Source organism: Sesamum indicum, linkage group LG6 (genome assembly GCF_026168435.1).
Source record: "Sesamum indicum cultivar Baizhima isolate 11 linkage group LG6, ASM2616843v1, whole genome shotgun sequence".
Classification (NCBI taxonomy): Eukaryota; Viridiplantae; Streptophyta; class Magnoliopsida; order Lamiales; family Pedaliaceae; genus Sesamum; species Sesamum indicum.
In genome coordinates this window covers 13,432,739-13,452,159 of record NC_142662.1, presented here as the reverse complement: position 1 = coordinate 13,452,159, position 19,421 = coordinate 13,432,739, and the positions used below count along the sequence as shown (strand labels likewise).

At 33.7% G+C, this 19,421-nt stretch overlaps 1 protein-coding gene and 1 long non-coding RNA gene across 2 annotated transcripts; one reads left to right on the top strand and one right to left on the bottom strand.

Annotated features, from left to right (window-relative positions):
- Positions 1 to 9,248: 9,248 nt before the first annotated feature.
- Positions 9,249 to 9,641, top strand: LOC148787825 (uncharacterized). Its single transcript, XM_088881392.1, has one exon. It carries the CDS (start codon positions 9,249 to 9,251, stop codon positions 9,639 to 9,641), a length of 393 nt encoding a protein of 130 aa, XP_088737518.1.
- Positions 9,642 to 16,238: 6,597 nt separating this feature from the next.
- On the bottom strand, positions 16,239 to 16,987 carry LOC148787824 (uncharacterized). Its single transcript, XR_016066165.1, has 2 exons — positions 16,781 to 16,987; positions 16,239 to 16,683 (listed from the first exon to the last, which is right to left on the bottom strand). It is a non-coding gene; the product is annotated as an uncharacterized LOC148787824 (long non-coding RNA).
- Between the last annotated feature and the right edge of the window lie 2,434 nt (positions 16,988 to 19,421).

Genomic DNA, 19,421 nt, shown 5'->3' with positions numbered 1-19,421 from the left:
CATAACCATATAGGCAAAATTAGAACACTTGGCCACTTAGGCTCAAGATACAAAGTCTTACGGTATTCACAAGGAAACATTGCACGTAGCACAAAGCAAATACAACAAATATGAGTTGATACAAAATCAATAAACTATTGATTCTTCTTTTTCAATCACTACGTTTGTTTCTTTCTTTTTATTAAACCGCTTTGGACTTTTGGAATCTTTTATAAAATGACCCTTTTTCCCACAATTGTAGCATCTCCTATCTTTAGCCTTCACTTCTTCTTCGTTATCACTGGACTTAGAACTATTGTGTTTTTTATTCCTCTCTTTGCTATGTCTTTTATGAAAGGAATTTCTATACCTAGAGATTCCTCTAACAGATTTAACCTCATATTGATTGCTACTAGGTCTATTCTTTTTTAGGTCAATCTCTTTGCTTTTTAGTCCATTCACAACAGTATCAAGGTTCACGCTATCTCTACCGTATTTAATAGCAGCTTTCACATCAGAATAAATATCAGGTATAGCATTCAAAAGCATAATATGAGAGTACTCATCAATATTTTTATTACCAGTCAACTAAATATCTTGAACCAATTTAGTATAATCATCCAAATTCTCATCAATGTCTTTAACTAATCAAGCTTGTATCTAAAAAATTTCCCAAGCAAAAACAATTTACTCGAGAGGTATGTCTCAGTGTAAAGCTGTTCTAATTTTTCCCATAAATCTCTTGCAGAATTTTGTTTACCAACTTTTTTAAGCACAGAATAAGACAAATTCAATATAATCGAAGTATATGCATACTCATCATTTTCGAACATTTTTTCTTCAGAAATATTATCAGAACATATGCTATCTATGGCCTTGAAAAATTTTTGTTGGATCAAAATCCCTTTCATTTTCTGTTGCCAAATCGAAAAATCACTTTTTCCATAAAAAAGTTGGAGATTATAACCGGCCAATTAAAAAGATTTTATAGAACGGTTTTTAACGAAAATTCACACTAAACAAAATTCATGAAATTAAAAAAGGATAGAAAATGTCTTAGAAATGTCTTTAAGAATTATCACAGAAAACGGCCCAAAGTCGAAAATATCACAAAATGATTCACAGTAATGACAATGCTTTGATTTAAAGATTAATAATCACTATAATCTCAATTATCACAATAATCACTCAAATACCAAAAAATATAGGAAATATCAGATATATTTAAATCACACAGATTGCAATATCTCAGATAAATTTGCTGCGGATAACTAAATATAACTTGAATTCCGAAGGCGAACAAATCGCAGAAACAGGTATCACAAAGATATAGTAATCGAACAAATCGCAGAAAATAACAATCACAGAGATATACTCGCAAGAGATATCAAGAAGACCGAGGCTTCCAGCCTAAGTCCCGACCAGATACCCGACATGCTCAGGGGACCGGCCAAGTGGGAGTTTAGGGTGATTTACCGTGGCTAAATAATAACAGTAATATCGACAAGGAAAAAATTACGGAAATAAAATACAAGGGATTAGAGAATCGTTACCACCACCAGGAGCCGGATTTCAGAGACGAGGTTCTGATACCACTATAGAGTGAAAACCTCACGATCCTAATTGACCAGTGTACCAACGATCGGAGTACGAAACTCCTCAACACAAATCGGTATTTCTCAAAATTAATGATAATAAGAAAGTAATGAGAACAAATCTTAAGAATCACAAATCTGTAGAAGTAGGCTCAGTTTTCGCCAGATCCCACAACCCGAACACAAAAATGGCCGTTCACAAAGAACACTTTTCCCACGATTACTCCACCTTCAACCCTACGCCACAAAGTTCTAATCTCTCTGAAGTTTCAAGATTACTTTGTCACAAAGACCTACAAAGGTGTATATGATCACACAGCTTTTGTTCGAGAGAGACAAGAGAAGGGATTTTCAGCTTCGTGTTTAAACCGACAAGAGGAATCTCCCTTTTAAAGGAGTAGGGGTGAAGTGCATAAGGAAGGTGATAATAGCTTTCCAAAAACCATTGAAATTGACTAAGGAAACTCACCATTATTCTCGTTGAGGAGAAAAGGCAAGAAAATCAGAAAAGAGGGAAAGAGAGGATTGTAGTCGACTCATGAGAGAAATGAGAAGATTGGGATTAGGTGAAAGGATACGTATATGAGAGAGAGAGAGAGATGACTTGGGGCGGGTCATGGGCTGGCCGGGTCGGTTGAAGTAGTGGGTCTCCAGGTGGGATAAAGAATTAAGTGGACTTTGGGCCACCAATATTAACATGCTCAACCTTGGATCAAAGACACAAGGTCATTAGGCAGGAGTCTTTTATTAATAGGGATTGGCTATTTCATCATTGTCTGGGGACCCGCTCCAGTGTACCTGAAAAAAATGTTAGTAACAGGATTTCTAAAGCACAGAGCATAGCACACAGCTCGATTAGCATTAAGCACAATTAACAATTTACAGCAATTAACACTAAGTTAAAATCAAACAAAAGGTTATAGCATATTGCTACCTAGGCTCATGCACAACGAATCTTCTAGCCACAAAAGGCTCAACAAACCACTCAGGTTCAACTGGTCATATTACACGAAGACTCAATCTAGCCACTTAGGCAAATTCACGCCATCAAGGCACACAGAGAAGTCAACAGGCCTCAAAAGCACAATCACATAACCACATAGGCAAAATTAAAACACTTTGCCACTTAGGCTCAAGATACGAAGTCTTACGGTATTCACAAGGGAACATTGCACATAGCACAAAGCAAACACAAGAAATATGAATTGATACAAAATCAATAAACTATTGATTCTTCTTCTTCAATCACTATGTTTGTTTCTTTCTTTTTATTAAACCGTTTGGGTCTTTTTCAATTTTTTATAAAATGACCCTTTTTCCCACAATTGTAGCATCACCTATTTATATTCTTCACTTCTTCTTCGTTACCACTGGACTAAGAACTATTGTGTTTTTTATTTCTCTCTTTGCTATGTCTTTTATGAAAGGAATTTCTATACCTAGATTTTCCATTAACAGAATTAACCTCATATTGGTTGCTGCTAGGTCTATTCATTTTTAGGTCAATCTCTTTGCTTTTTAGTCCTATCACAAGAGTATCAAGGTTCACGCTATCTCTACCGTATTTAATAGCATATTTGACATCAGAATAAGTATCAGGTATAGCATTCAAAAGCATAATAGGAGAGCACTCATCAATACTTTTATCACTAGTCAACTTAATATCTTGAACCAATTTAGTAAAATATTCCAAATTCTCATCAATATCTTTAGACAAATCAAGCTTGTATCTAAAAAATTTCTCGAGCAAAAACAATTTACTCGGGAGGAATGTCTCAATGTAAAGCTTTTCTAATCGAAGAATACGCATACTCATCATTTTCCAACATTTTTTCTTCATAAATGTTATTAGAATATATGCTATCTATGGCCTTGAAAACTTTTTGTTGGATCAAAATCCCTTTCATTTTCTGTTGCTAAATCGAAAAATCACTTTTTCAATCGAAAAGTTGGAGGTTATAACCGGCCATTTAAAAAGATTATAGAGAACGGTTTTTAACAAAAATTTTGAATTGTCAAGAAGAAATATAACACACTAATTTTTGGCACAATTCTTTTAGAAACAAAATTCACGAAATTAAAAAAGGATAGAAAATGTCTTAGAAATGTATTTAAGAATTATCACAGAAAATGGCCCAAATTCTCATCAATGTCTTTAACTAATCAAGCTTGTATCTAAAAAATTTCTCAAGCAAAAACAATTTACTCGAGAGGGATGTCTCAGTGTAAAGCTGTTCTAATTTTTCCCATAAATCTCTTGCAGAATTTTGTTTACCAACTTTTCTAAGCACATAATAAGATAAATTCAATATAATCGAAGTATATGCATACTCATCATTTTCGAACATTTTTTCTTCAGAAATGTTATCAGAACATATGCTATCTATGGCCTTGAAAAATTTTTGTTAGATCAAAATCCCTTTCATTTTCTGTTGCCAAATTGAAAAATCACTTTTTCCATAAAAAATTTGGAGATTATAACCGGCCAATTAAAAAGATTTTATAGAACGGTTTTTAACGAAAATTCACACTGATTTTTGGCACGATTCTTTTTGAAAAAAAATTCACGAAATTAAAAAAGGATAGAAAATGTCTTAGAAATGTCTTTAAGAATTATCACAGAAAACGGCCCAAAGTCGAAAATATCACAAAATGATTCACAGTAATGACAATGCTTTGATTTAAAGATAAATAATCACAATAATCTCAATTATCACAATAATCACTCAAATACCAAAACATATAGGAAATATCATAAATATTTAAATCACACAGATTGCAATATATCAGATAAATTTGCAGCGGATAACTAAATATAACTTGAATTCCGAAGGCGAACAAATCGCCAAAACAGGTATCCCAAAGATATAATAATATCACAAAGATATAGTAATCGAACAAATCGCAGAAAATAACAATGACAGAGATATACTCGCAAGAGATATCAAGAAGACTGAGGCTTCCCGCCTATGTCCCGACCAGATACCCGACATCCTCAGGGGACCAGCCAAATGGGAGTTTAGGGGGATTTACCGTGGCTAAATAATAACAGTAGTATCGACAAGGAAAAAATTGCGGAAATAAAATAAGAGGGGTTAGAGAATCGCTACCACCACTAGGAGCCGGATTTCAGAGATGAGGTTCTAATACCACTGTAAAGTGACAACCTCACAATCCTAATTGACCAGTGAACCAACGATTGGAGTACAAAACTCATTAATACAAATCGATATTACTCAAAATTAATGATAATAAGAAAGTAATGAGAACAAATCTTAAGAATCACAAATCTGTAGAAGTAGGCTCAGTTTTCGTCAGATCCCACAACCCGAACACGAAAATGGCCGTTCACAAAGAACACTTTTCCCACGATTTCTCCACCTTCAACCCTCGCCACAAAGTTCTAATCTTTCTGAACATTCAAGATGACTTTCTCACAAAGACCCACAAATGTGTATATGATCACAAAGATTTTCTTCGAGATAGACAAGAGAAGGGATTTTCAGCTTCGTGTTTAAACCGAGAAGATGAATCCTCCTTTTAAAGGAGTCGGGGTGAAGTGTATAAGGAAGCTGATAGTGGCTTTCCAAAAACTATTGAAATTGACCAAGGAAACTCACCATTATTTTCAGTGAAGAGAAAAGGCAAGAAAATCACAAAAGAGGGAAAGAGAGGATTGCAGTTGATTCATGAAAGAAATGAGAAGATTGGGATTAGGTGGAAGTATATGTATATGAGAGAGAGAGATGACTTGGGGCGGGTCATGGGCCAGCCGGGTGGGTTGAAGTAGTGGGCCTCCAAATGGGCTAAAGAATTAAATGGTCTTTGGGCCACCAATATTAACATGCTCCACCTTGGACCAAAGATACAAGGTCATTGAGCAAGAGTCTTTTATTAATAGGGATTGGCTATTTCATCAATGTCTGGGGACCCGCTTCAGTGTACCTGAAAAAGATGTTAGTAACAGGATATCTAAAGCACAGAGCACAAGCACTTTTACAGCAATTAACACTAAGTTAAAATCAAACAAAAGGCTATAGCATATTGCCACCTAGGTTCATTCACAAAGAATCTTCTAGCCACAAAAGGCTCAGCAAACCACTTAGGTTCAACCGGTCATATTACACGAAGACTCAATTTAGCCACTTAGGCAAATTCACGTCATCAAGGCACACAGAGAACTCAACAGGCTACAAAAGCACAATCACATAACCACATAGGCACTTAGGCTCAAGATACAAAGTCTTATGGTATTTACAAGGGAACATTGCACTTAGAACAAAGCAAACACACAAAATATGAATTAATACAAAATCAATAAACTATTGATTCTTCTTCTTCAATCACTACGTTTGGTTCTTCCTTTTTATTAAACCGTTTTGGTCTTTTGCAATCTTTTATAAAATGACCCTTTTTTCCCACAATTGTAGCATCTTCTATCTTTATCATTCGTTTCTTCTTCGTTATCACTGGACTTAGAACTATTGTGTTTTTTATTCCTCTCTTTTCTATGTCTTTTATGAAAGAAATTTCTATACCTAGATTTTCCTCAAACAGAATTAACATCATATGGGTTGTCGCTAGGTTTATTGATTTTTTGGTTAATCTCTTTGCTTTTTAGTCCATTCACAACAATAGCAAGGTTCACGCTATCTCTACCGTATTTAATAGCAGTAGTATCGACAAGGAAAAAATTGCGGAAATAAAATAGGAGGGATTAGAGAATCGTTACCACCACCAGGAGCCGGATTCAGAGACGAGGCTCTGATACCACTATAGAGTGACAACCTCAGGATCCTAATTGACCAGTGTACCAATGATTGGAGTACAAAACTCCTTAATACAAATCGATATTACTCAAAATTAATGATAATAAGAAAGTAATGAGAACAAATCTTAAAAATCACAAATCTGTAGAAGTAAGCTCAGTTTTAGCCATATCCCACAACCCAAACACAAAAATGGTTGTTCACAAAGAACACTTTTCCCACAATTGCTCCACCTTCAACCGTACGCCACAAAGTTCTAATCTCTCTGAAGTTGCTATTAAATAACCAGAGAAAACAAGGAAAAATTTGTAACCAAAAACATGACTTCGTTGCCCCGCCTCAAATACAAAAAAAACATAACGTCATCATCTTCCTCAACATCTTCGTTTTGCAACTCAGTAGCAGTGGTAGTCTCCATCTCCACAAACTGGACATTCTTGACAGTTAAGAAGGAGTTCGAACGCTAGTATGAGATAAAGAAATCAAAGGACAATCTTGGTCCTACTAGTGTAAGTGAAGATCCGAGTAGAAGAGGTAGGGCTAAAAACATTCATAGTTGGAGGAGTCGTGACAATTTGAGCTATAGTAATGCCGATCATTTATTTGGCGTCAAAGACATTCGGAATTTCAACTTTGATTATACTTTTTTAGTTAGGGATAGTAATGGAGACTATTATTCTATTTATTTTTGTTTTGAAAATCATATTTTTTAGATTGACAACAATCATTCTTTACTGAGTGAACTCTTCTTTTAGTTATTGCAATTCTAACTCTATGAATAATGGATCTTCGAGTGACGATTCCTTATATAATCGTTACATGTACGATACTCAATCTTGTAGGAATAATCACATTACTAGGTGCATTGACAGTTGTCTTCATTCTCAAATCTCTATTGATACGTCCATTGTAAGTGATAGTTAAATTTCTAGGTCCGCTATTTATAAATGGAGAATCGACTAGTAGTGAAAGTGGAAGGTCCAATGTAGAAACCCACGTGAAGAGTAGTGATTTAACTCTAGGAGAAAGGACTAATGATCTCGACGCAACTCAAAATTACAGGACTTTGTGGATTCAATGTGAAATTTTTTATAGATTAAATTATATAAAAAAATTAAATAAAAATGAATACTTGTGAACAATGTGGATATCATTTGAAAATGAGTAGTTCAGAAAGAATCGAAGTTTTGATCGATCCTGATATTTGGGATCTTATGGATGAAGATATGTCTCTCTCGATACCAATGAATTTCATTCGGAGAAGGAGCCTTATAAAGTTCATAGTGATACTTATCAAAGTAAGACAGGATTAAGTGAGGTTGTTCAAACAGGCGTAGGTCAACTAAATGAAATTTCCATAGCAATTGAAGTTATGGATTTTGAGTTTATGGGGGGTAGTATGGGACCCATAGAAGGCGAGAAAATTACCCGTTTGATTGGGTATGCTTTCAATCAGTTTCTACCTCTTATTGTAGTGTGCGCTTGGGAGAGGGGTGCGTGTAAGAAGGAAATTTTCGCTTGATGCAAATGGCTAAATATTCTTTTGGCTTATATTCTTATCAATCAAATAAAAAGTTATTTTATGTACCAATCCTTACATCTTCTACTACTGGTAGGGTAACTACTAGTTCTGGTATGTTGGGAGATATCATTATGATGAACTCAATTCGTACATTGCATCTGCTGGTAAAGAGTAATTGAGTAAACATTGAATCAAACAGTATTTGAAAGTTCACAAGCGGCTGAATATTTATTCAAGAAGGGCTTATTTGACATAATCGTACCACATAATCTTTTAGAAAGTATTATGAGTGGGTTATTTAATTCCACGCTTTCTTTATTTTGAAGTCAAATTCAAGTAGAGCACACTAAGTTCAATTATAGCAAATAAGTAGTTAGCTTATTCAAATCAAAGAAGATAAGAATGGAGTTTTCTTTGGTGACCTAAGATCTAATTGTAGAAAGAATAAAAAATTGTGGATAACTCTCCGTTTCTAATTTTTTTCACCTAGATTCTTGATAACTAATTAATAGGTCTCTATCAACAACATAAAATCGTAAGATCTCTCTTTTGTGAAAGTAGGCAAATAAAAATGAATTTCGTCTCAAGTATACAATTACAATCAAATTTAAATATAGAAAAAATAGATATATAGTTTATTATTCTTCTCCATCTCCCAAAAATCCCATTTCCACTTAAAATCCCGGTTGTGTTGCAACCTAACAAATCTTTTGATAATTTGTAAGAAACTCTTTGAGAAGATACAAGATTTAAAAGGACAGAAGGATATAGGGAAACAACAGTGTAGCTCCAACCACGAAGAAGAAGAACAAAGCCTGTTCATGCTTTGTCTTATTTCTATTCCTTTAAGTCAAATTTTAAAAACACATTTTTACTAGTGACAGGTTGAATTGTTTAGCAACTTAGTAGTTAGGTAAATTTGTTAGAACTTGATATGTATATATACAGCCCCTTCGTGCTCAAGTGCAGACAGATGAAATACAATCTTCTCTTCCCTGTAAACTTTACTCTGATAAATTCCCTTCAAATTCATCCCGTCTCCTCTATTTTAACATGGCATCAGAGCAGGTTAAGCTCTGATACAACAAATCTCACCAAGCCTCTGCACTGTTAGTGCCACTTTCTTGAATAAAGAAAACGGAATGTCAAAACACCATGGAAGAAAGAACCTCTGGTGAATTCAACAACATGAAAAACCAAGGGAGTGATAACTTTGGGATAGCTCTCATATGAAGACCATTAAACGGGAGCAATTATCTTTCTTGGGCAAGATCAATCAAGATTTCCATTGGAGCAAGACAGAAGTTAGGCTACATTAATGGAACATGTCAAAAACCAACAGAAGATAAGGAAGCCGTAGAGCAGTGGAGGAAGAACGACTACATGGTCGTATCCTGGATTTTGAACTCCATTACAAAAGAAATTACAGAAGATTTTCTGTATGCAGATTCGGCTAGGGACTTGTGGGTAGAACTCGAAATGCGATTTGGCGAAAGTAATGGTCCTCTACTCTACCAGATACAGAGAGACATTACTTCTATATCACAAAAGAACATGAATGTGGCAGTGTATTTCACAAGACTTAAAAGGCTTTGGGATGAATGGGGATCACTTGACCCATTATCCGTGTGCTCTTGTGGAGCAAGCAAGAAAGTATCTGATAAAATGGCCTCTTATCAATTAATCCAGTTTCTCATGGACCTTAGCAACACCTACGATCATGTGAGGAACCAGATTTTACTCATGGATCCTTTGCCCACTGCTGCAAAGGCATAGAGTGGAGAAACAGAGAGATGTCAACTCTGGAATTAATGATATTGAAAAGAAAGGAGTAATGGCTGCGCAAGTTCTTGAACCAAGAAGGCAAGTGAACACAAGAGGAAATTTCAAGAAAGCTCCTATAGACAAGAAACAGTTGCTGTGTGAACACTGCAAGAAGAGGGGCCACCTGAAGGAAGGATGCTTTGAATTGATAGGTTTTCCAGATTGGTATAAAGGTATTACAGACAAAGGGAAAATTGGTGGCAGACCCTTGAATTTCAGAACTATAAATGGAATAACAGAGCAAGAAGCACAACTCTCAACTTGGATGAGGACAGAAGATTTTCAAGGTTTGTCAAAAAGGCGATACTGAAGGTCACACAAGACCAAAGCAACAGCCACCTATGTTCAAAATTCTCTGATTTTCAAGGCTATGTAGGTACAATTCCTATCACTACTGATTTATAGATTATTGATAGTGGGGCTTTAGCCCACATGTGTGCCTCCATAAAGGCTTTCAAAACTTTCTATGCTCTTAACAACGAAGTCTCTATCAAGTTGCCTAATGGATCTAACCAACAAGTTAAAATTGTAGGAGATGTTCATAGAAGTCAAAACTTTATATTAAAACATGTTTTATATGTACCTGCATTCAAACATACCTTACTTTCAGTAAGCAAGTTATGTGAAGATGATCATTATAGTGTGCATTTTATAAATCATACTTGCATTGTGCAGGACCCTCTGACTAGAAAAGTGATGGCTATAGGTAGGCAACAAGGGAGACTATATGCGTTAGAGAAGAAACCACCAGCTCACATGCAAAATGGCCCTAACTTGACTATCCCATGTAAAGAAAATATACCTGCTGCTATGTGCAATTTGAACAAGTGTAATGATAAATGAGATGAAATGCTTTGGCACAATAGGCTAGGACATCCAAGCTTAAATATTCTGAATCACATGAAACTTTGTACTGACAATGCTATTAATAAAATCAAATGTGAAGTGTGTCCTTTGGCAAAACAACATAGAATGCCATTCTCCTTAAGTGAATCCAAAACCAAGTCTGTATTTGAGTTGATTCATGTAGACATATGAGGTCCATATAGAAATTACTCTATTAACAACTTTGAATATATGCTCACCATTGTTGACGATTTTAGTAGAAGCACCTGCGCGTATCTTATGCTACACAAATCACAAACTCAGTCCAAGCTAAAACAATTCTATAATATGGTGCTGATCCAATTTGAAGTAAAAATAAAACAGATAAGGACTGATAATGGGACTGAATTTATTTATAAAGAGTGGGAAAAAGTATTATTTTAGTCCGTTAAGTATGCTTAATTTTAATTTTAATTCGATAACTATGTCGATTTTTGTTTAGGTCCAGTAACTTATGAAATTGCTTACTTTTAGTCCTCTGGCAGATTTTCGGACAATTTTACCCCTATGAGTGCATATGAACTAAAACTGCCTTTCAAAAGTTGCATAGGGGTAAAATTGTCCAAAAATCTACCGGAGGACTAAAAGTAAGCAATTTCGCAAGTTACTGGACCTAAACAAGTATGGGCGCAGTTATCGAACTAAAATTAAAATTAGGCATACTTAGTGGACTAAAATGATACTTTTCTCTAAAGAGTGCCAAGATTTCCTTCACAATAAAGGAATAATACACTAAAGAACATGCATTCACACTCCACAACAGAATGGTGTTGTCGAGAGGAAACACCAACACCTTTTGCAGATTGCAAGATCATGTTGTTTCATGCTAGTTTGCCTCTAAAAGTTTGGACTGAAGCTATGTTAATAGCCACTTATCTTGTTAATAGGCTTCCTGCTCAAGGATTAAACTGGAAAACTCCATATGAACTACTCTATAAAAGAAAACCTTCATATGATCACATTAAAGTGTTTGGTTGTCTTTGCTTTATTACTAATGTATTGCCTTTTAAAGGGAAATTTGAACCAAGAGCATTGAAAATGTATACTCCTTGGCTATGTACATGGCATAAAAGGGTATAAAGTCATGGATTGAAACACTAGAAAAATGCATGTTAGTAGGGACATAGTCTTCCATGAAGAAACTTTTCCCTTCAAAAATGTTATAGAAGATAACAGACATACAGTTTGCCCTCTTCCCATTATCACTGACATAGATGAAGTAGAAGATGAAAAAGAACCTACCTTAACACTTCCTGGACCTAACCAAGAACAAGAAATTGAGGACCTACTGCCTAGGAGATCAAACAAACTTTCAAATAGGCCTAGATAGATGCAACAGTATGAATGTTACAGTGGTGAAGAGACTGCAGACTATCATATGACACTTGCACACAACTATTTTGTAGAAAAACTGTGTAACATGCAGGAACCCAAGGATTACATTGAGGCTCAAAAACAACCAGAATGGAGAGAAGCCATAAACAAGAAATCAGTGCCTTGGAAAAGAACAAGACATCGAGACTGACAGAATTACCTCCGAATAAGAAAACCATTGGTTGCAAATGGCTATACAAGGTGAAGCTTAATCCTAATGGTACTATTGAAAGGCATAAAGCCAAGTTAGTGGCTAAGGGTTATAGCCAAGTTGTGGGAGAAGATTACAATGACTGCTTTGCACCTGTTGCAAAGACAGTCACTGTAAGACTCTTCTGAGCTGTGGCTGTAGGAAGGGGATGGCCATTGCATCACCTTGATGTAAACAATGCCTTCTTACATGGATCTCTTGATGAAGATATATATATGAAACCCCCACAAGGTTATGAAGTTCCATTAGGAAAAGTATGCAAACTGGAAAAATTCTTGTATGGGCTAAAACAAGCTTCTAGAAAATGGAATGAAGAATTCACCAATAAAATGAGAATTTTTGGCTTTGAACAATGTAACCATGATGATTGCTTGTTCACAAAAGGCACTGGTGTAAACTTAATAGCTTTACTTGTGTATGTTGATGACATACTCAATACTTCAGCTTTTGAAGAAACATAATGGAGGTCAAGGTTTATTTAGATGAACTCTTCACTATAAAACATCTAGGATGTGCTAAATATATCCTTGGACTTGAATTAGCTCACTCTGATGATGGCTTAGTTGTTACACAACACAAATATGCCCAAGACATCATAAAAGATGTTGGGATGAGCAAGGCAAAACATACAACTATACCTCTGGCCCCAGGTTTGAAGCTCTCTACAGACACAGGAGCTGTCCTTACTGAATCATCCAGGTACAAAAGACTTGTTAGGAGGCTGCTATACTTGGGATTCATAAGGCCTGGTTTCTGCTACGCAGTCCAACAGCTGAGCCAGCACCTTCAGCATCCTTGTGAGAAACACTGGGATGCTGCAATGCACGTTGTCAGATATATAAAGGGAAGTGCTTCTTCAGGTTTGTTTTTTCCTTCGAATACTAATTTCTCGCTTCGAGTCTTCTGTGATTCAGATTGGGCTGCATGTCAATTGACAAAAAAATTACTAACTGGTTTTTGCATCTTCTAGGGACACTGCCCTATATCCTGGAAAACAAAAAAACAAACTACGGTGGCAATATCATCGGCTGAAGCTGAGTAACGTAGTATGGCTAGTACCACTTGTGAGGTAGTATGGTTAATCTACCTCTTGCAGACTTTGGATGTTGAAATCAAATTCCCAGTACCATTCTTTTGCAATAACAAGGCAGCATTGCATATAACGGCCAATCCCATATTCCATGAGAGGACAAAATACCTTGAAACAGACTGTCACGTAGTGAGAAATAAGTTCAAAGAAGGAGTGATACAACCTACATACGTGATTTCAAAACAACAAATTGTTGATGTCTTCACAAAGTCACTACCCTGTAGCTTTTTTCTACAACTAAGGTCCAAGTTGGCCTTGGTCAACCTCGTCCCAAGTCCAACTTGCAAGGGGGGTGATAAGATACAAGATTTAAAAGGATTGAAGGATACAGGGTAACAAGAGTGTAGCTCCAGCCACGAAGAAGAAGAACAGAGCCTGTTCATGCTTTATCTTATTTCTATTCCTTTAAGTCACATTTGTTAAAACACGTTTTTATTAGTGACAGGTTGAATTGTTTAGCAACTTAGTAGTTAGGTAATTCTGTTAGGACTTGATATGTATATATATAGCACCTTTGTGCTCAAGTGCAGACAGATGAAATACAATCTTCTCTTCCCTGCAAACTTTACTCTAATAAGTTCCCTTCTTCAAATTCATGTCGTCTCATCTATTTTAACACTCTTTCTTTAGTAAATTAGAAGACAAACAAAACAGAAAGAAATGAACAAAAATAATAAAGTTAATTATCATATGCACTCTAGTCGTTGAATGTTGGAACAAATCACTATTTGGTCAGGAAGACAAAAAAAGAAAACTCGATTTAATACAATTTATATCTATAATATTATAAATGAACAAATTATTCTTTATGAAAAAATAAATCACAATTTATTTTTCTATGCTTTTTAAAATGAAGCAATTTACGTTCCTCTTTAAAGAGGTAAACTGCTTCATTTTAAAAAGCACAGGGGGGTAAACAATGCATTTTAAAAAATACAAGAGAATAAATTGTTGTTTTTTTTTTTCATAAAAAGATAATTTGTTCATTTACAATATCACATAGGTTGTTTGCTTTTTTTCAAAAAAAAAAAAAATGTCTTTAGCTATTAAATTGGAGATGGAATCAGATATTAAAAAAAGAAAAACCATAAAATCAAACACAAAATTAGAGATTGATACAAAAAAAAAAAGGAAAAAGAAAAAGAAAAAGAAAAACATAGCACTTGAGAAGTCCGTACCAAAAAAGTTTAGATAGTTTTTGCCTATCCAATAGCATTTTAGGAATTTAAATAGTTGAAGGCGGAATCTAGCAGTATTATTAAATGTTTAGGCTCTTAAATGCTTGAGCATGTATGCTTTAATCTAAATTATCTATATACTTTTGTATTGATTTCTAAGCACTCAAGTGATCTAAGTTGTCATGCGCCCCCCTTATCTTCTTCATTTCTTGTTAATTATTCGGTTAGATGTTCTATTTTTAGGAGAAGAAATATTCAAGAATTTTTATCATGGTCAACAATTATAATTATTATTTAAAAAATTCTGGCAAATCATTTACCACGACTGTCCAACGATTATTATTCATTTATTTTGATAAACAAGACCAAAATATTAAATATAGCTAAAATTAGACAAGTATTTTTTTTTTCTTTTAGCCGAAAACTACCCTGGTAGGGTAGGAGAATTTTTCTGGGTCCCCTATCATCTCAATATATAAGCATAAGTTAGAGAAGTACAACATATTTTCTAAACAAGGAAATGGAAGGAGTAGCTTTACAGAATATCAAACCCAAAGCCTTGGTAATAATCTTAAATAAAGACCAACTCCATCTTTGAGTAACCCAAATATGTCGCTAAAAGCTTGTAAGCCCTGGAAAAGAAACATGAATTACGTGAGAGTTACCCAAATAATGTTGCTGCAAAGTAAAAAGAGACTTTTGATCCACCAAAATACTACTCATCAAAGTTATCATCTTGAGGGGAGCTTTGTATGACAAGTGTTGATTAATCTTTGGCGAACATAAACTTTTAAATTGATTTTGTTAGTATCATTGATAGATAATATTTATTTATCAAGATTCCTAAATCGTAATTATTATAACAAAGGCAATTATACATTTGTACACATAAAATTTCATGTCTAAAATTCTAAACACAAAACTATTGCAAAAAATGTTGAAATATATTAATTTAACAAAGCATTTAGAGTACAATCTTTAAGTATGATTATTGTTCAAACACAAGAATTAATTTGTGGAATTTGATAATTTGAAGGCAAGCTTGCTAGTGTAATCTACATTTTAATATTTGTTCGAGGTAAATTTCGTAATTTTGAATTAAATGTTATAATTTTAAATTAAAAATTTATGAATTTTAACGCCTCTAAATATTGACATTACTGTCTGTTCCTCTTTGAATGAGTCGAATCCTCATACACTTTGTAGCGAGAATATATGTAATATCATCAATCTCTTTATTATTTAATTTCATATAAATGTGGATTAATTACACATAGTCATATTTTCCCCACAAAAGTTTTGAGATTATATTTACATCCCTATAAAAAATTCTTCATTTATACCTAATCCACTTTCGTTAGATTTGGACGGAAAATACTGGTGTTAGAAAATAAAATTATATAAATTTTTAATTTTATCCGTCATTTAATATTCTATATATATTTTTTTACACAAGGGATAAATGTAAGATCTATTTATGAAGTGAGGTTAATATCATTACATTTTTTTCTTATCAATATATTTTTTTTGCTAATATTAATATTTTTCGTCCAAATCCTAACGAGAGAGGGTCCTATGTAAACAGTAAATTTCTTGAGGGGTGAAAATATAATTTTGAGCTTCTTCAGGAGAAAGCGTAATTTCGTATTTTTAAATAGGGTGTAAGTGTAATTGATCCAATAAATAAATATATCACTTACTTATCATGATATGATTGGCTGACATTTGAATCCAAGATGCATATATATGGTGCACTTTGATCAATCATGCATGCCACTACAATATTCAGAATTTTGATCATACTCTAAAAATATAATGAAATTATACATAGTGTAAATTAACATAACTGTCCAATATCCAATAAAATTTCTCACACTACATCAACTTAAAAGTCCAAAATCTCACATTAAAATCATTCCTCCAAGAGCCCTCATCAAGTACCAGGGAAAATTGCATTTTTCCTCCCATATATGGTCCGATACATATTCGTCCCATTAGAAACGAAATTTTCATTAATTTTTCTGCCTTTCTCACCAAATACGTGGTTGTTAACTCTTCTGTCTTCTCGATAATGCACATGGTGTTTCCATCAAAATACTAATAAAATCTGATGAAGACTCAAAAATTAAATGTAATTTTTGTAAATTATAGGACCTAAACAAGAATAACTAATGAGATGAAAAACATATTGAGCCCAAAATAAGAAAAATCCAATTTACCCGTCCAGCACCATTCAAAAGTCTGCCGTCGTTGAAGCTTACCATCGCCCCCGAAATAAAGGAAATTAAAGAAAGTAAAAAAAAGAAAAAAAAAAAGAAGAAGAAGAAGAAGAAGAAGAAGAAGAAAAACTTACATCACAGTGTCACTAGGCTTGAAAGGGCTCGGGAGCTGAAGAAGCCATTGATGAAGACACCCTCTTTGTGTAGAATAAGTGTAAGAAAACAAACAATGTTATGGAGAAAAGAATTGGCATTGAATATATAAAAACTTGTTAAAGTGTAAGTTGAAATGCTTGGGAACTATACATTTCAGAACGCCAAATACCATTCATGAGCCTTTGCTGTTCAAATGAAAAGTGACGATGGTTTTCGCAATCAGTAATATATATAGAAGATATTTTGTATTTGACATTAAAAAATAATAGGAATAATTGTATTTACATCTTATGATTTATGGTATATTTAAACAAATCATCTTTATCTTTTGCGTGATTATGGAAACTATTCTAAATAGCCAAAAAGCAAATATATTTTAATATTGACGTTTTTGGGGTGTATATGTAATTTTTTAAAAGAAGTGGGGGATTTGTGAAAATAATGTCGGCGTTTTTAGTAGATGTATGTATAATATTTTAAAAGATAAGAGTGATGTGTATAAATAAATTATAGCTTATAGGATATAATTATTCCTAATAAAAAATACATATGGTGCTGCATGAAACTTGTGTTCACAGCTTAATTATTGGACAAAAAACTAGTTAAAAGTTAGCAACAATGCAACTTAAATTTTTAAATTTTTGTTGTATCCCAACTCAAGTTTTGCCCGTGAGGTTCGTCCATTGATGCTGCGTATTGCTGACTCTTATTCCAAACGGGAAAAATGCAACCAATTTAAAATGAGCAAATTATTCTTTTTTGATAAAAGGTTTAGCAATTTATTTTTTCATGTTTCTAAATATGCAACAATTGCCTCTTGTGTTCTTCAAGATAAAATAATTTATCTCCGAGTGTTTTTCAAAATCAAGCAATTTACCTTCATATTACTTTTTGGTAGGAGGATAATTTACACATTTGCAACATTATAAAAAAGACAGAGAATTAAACCCCATCAATAGTGGATGGGACATTTATGTGGCTTATAAATTTTGAGGCCTTTTCTCATTTGTGAGGTATTTTTTTAGAATAAAATTTAGGGTAAAATACACTTTGTCCCTCTGAACTATTCGCCATGTAATATTTACCCCCTTAAACTAACATATGTATCACCTACTCTTTTGGTTGGACAAAAATGCCCCTTATGCCTTGAACAATTATATTATTTTTGATATATTTTAATATTTCGCACATTAAATCATCATCAAATTTTTTTCATAAGTGAAGAATTTAAATTAAAAGTGGAGTATATATATACAGTTGATAAACAATAGATATAATATAACCAATAATTCATATATGCTTCTTAAAAGAAATTAACAAATATATATGATGTGCGCGAAAATAGCATGAGTTCAACAAGCTTGGACATTGGTGGACTTGGGCCCTGCAAACAACACATTAGCATTCAGATACTCAAGTTAATATCGAATTTAAGAGAAAATAATTACAAAAAGAAAATCAAAATGTGAAATCGAGATATGATGATGAAATTCGTGAGAGTTTTTGTGTTAAAAGTGCAAATGGAGTGCAAAGTAAGAATTGATAGCAATAGTTCTGAGTCTGTAAGGTATCCCCGCTTGGAAACCAAACCTGTATTTATAGGGGGTGTGTCTTCCTTCAGTGGGCTTCTGCACGTTCCCTCTATTTTCGGGAAAAGTGGTTGAAGGCTATTAGGATATGTCATAACCTACTCTTACCTCCTGCTGATCTTGTTAATGCAAGTCTATCTCCACGTTGAGAAAGATTCTTTATTGACGAGGACTCTTAATCAACAAGGAGTCCTTCTCATCTAGGAGTCCAAGGTTTTGGGGGAACCTCTCTTGCCTCGTATTCTGCATGTTGGTTAAGTGGAACACTTGGCAGTCCAAGTGTATGCCACGTGGGGATGACTGGACATGAGCCCTGGTCCCACCATCTCTTATTTGGCCACATTCTTGGGCTAGATCTGTAGGTCTCTTGGAATGTTGTTTCCTTCATGGGTTGTCGGATTGACGCAGGAGGCCCCCAGGCTTTGTTTTTCTTTCTTGGGCCGGAATTCCTTGAACTTGTATACATCAATATATATGCTTAACCAAAAGTTAAACATTTTTAGAAAAACATAAATAAATATATTTTACCATAATTTCTTAAAAAAATATGTTAAAAAAATAGATATGTAATTATTCATTTTTATATAAAAGAATAAATAGTTAGTAACTTAATTTTGTAACTAAATTAAGAAAATATTTTTATGAATTTTTTTGTGTATTTATTGTACTCATTTTTTAGTTAACTTTGTGTCTGTAAAAAAAAATAAAATTTGAACTATTTAGCTCATTAATTATATAGATATTTTTTCCAATTAAAAAAAATTAATAAAACTTAAAATACAAAATTACTAGACAAAAAGAAATTCTTTGAACTAAATATATATAAGGGTAAAATTATCTAAAAATTTAATTGTAAGGGATAAATGTTATATTTATTAGTATAAGAAAATAATTATTACATGACATATAATTTAGAGGGCAAAATGTATTTTATCCTAAAATTTAGGGCACTTATTGAACTCCAATCCATACCATATTGTCCACAGAATCAATTGCTATTGTATAAGCAAATAGTAATCTGGCCAAATTA

Coding starts and splice junctions, on each gene's coding strand:
- LOC148787825 (XM_088881392.1), top strand. CDS start 9,249: ATGGTCGTATCCTGGATTTTGAACTCCATTACAAAAGAAATTACAGAA.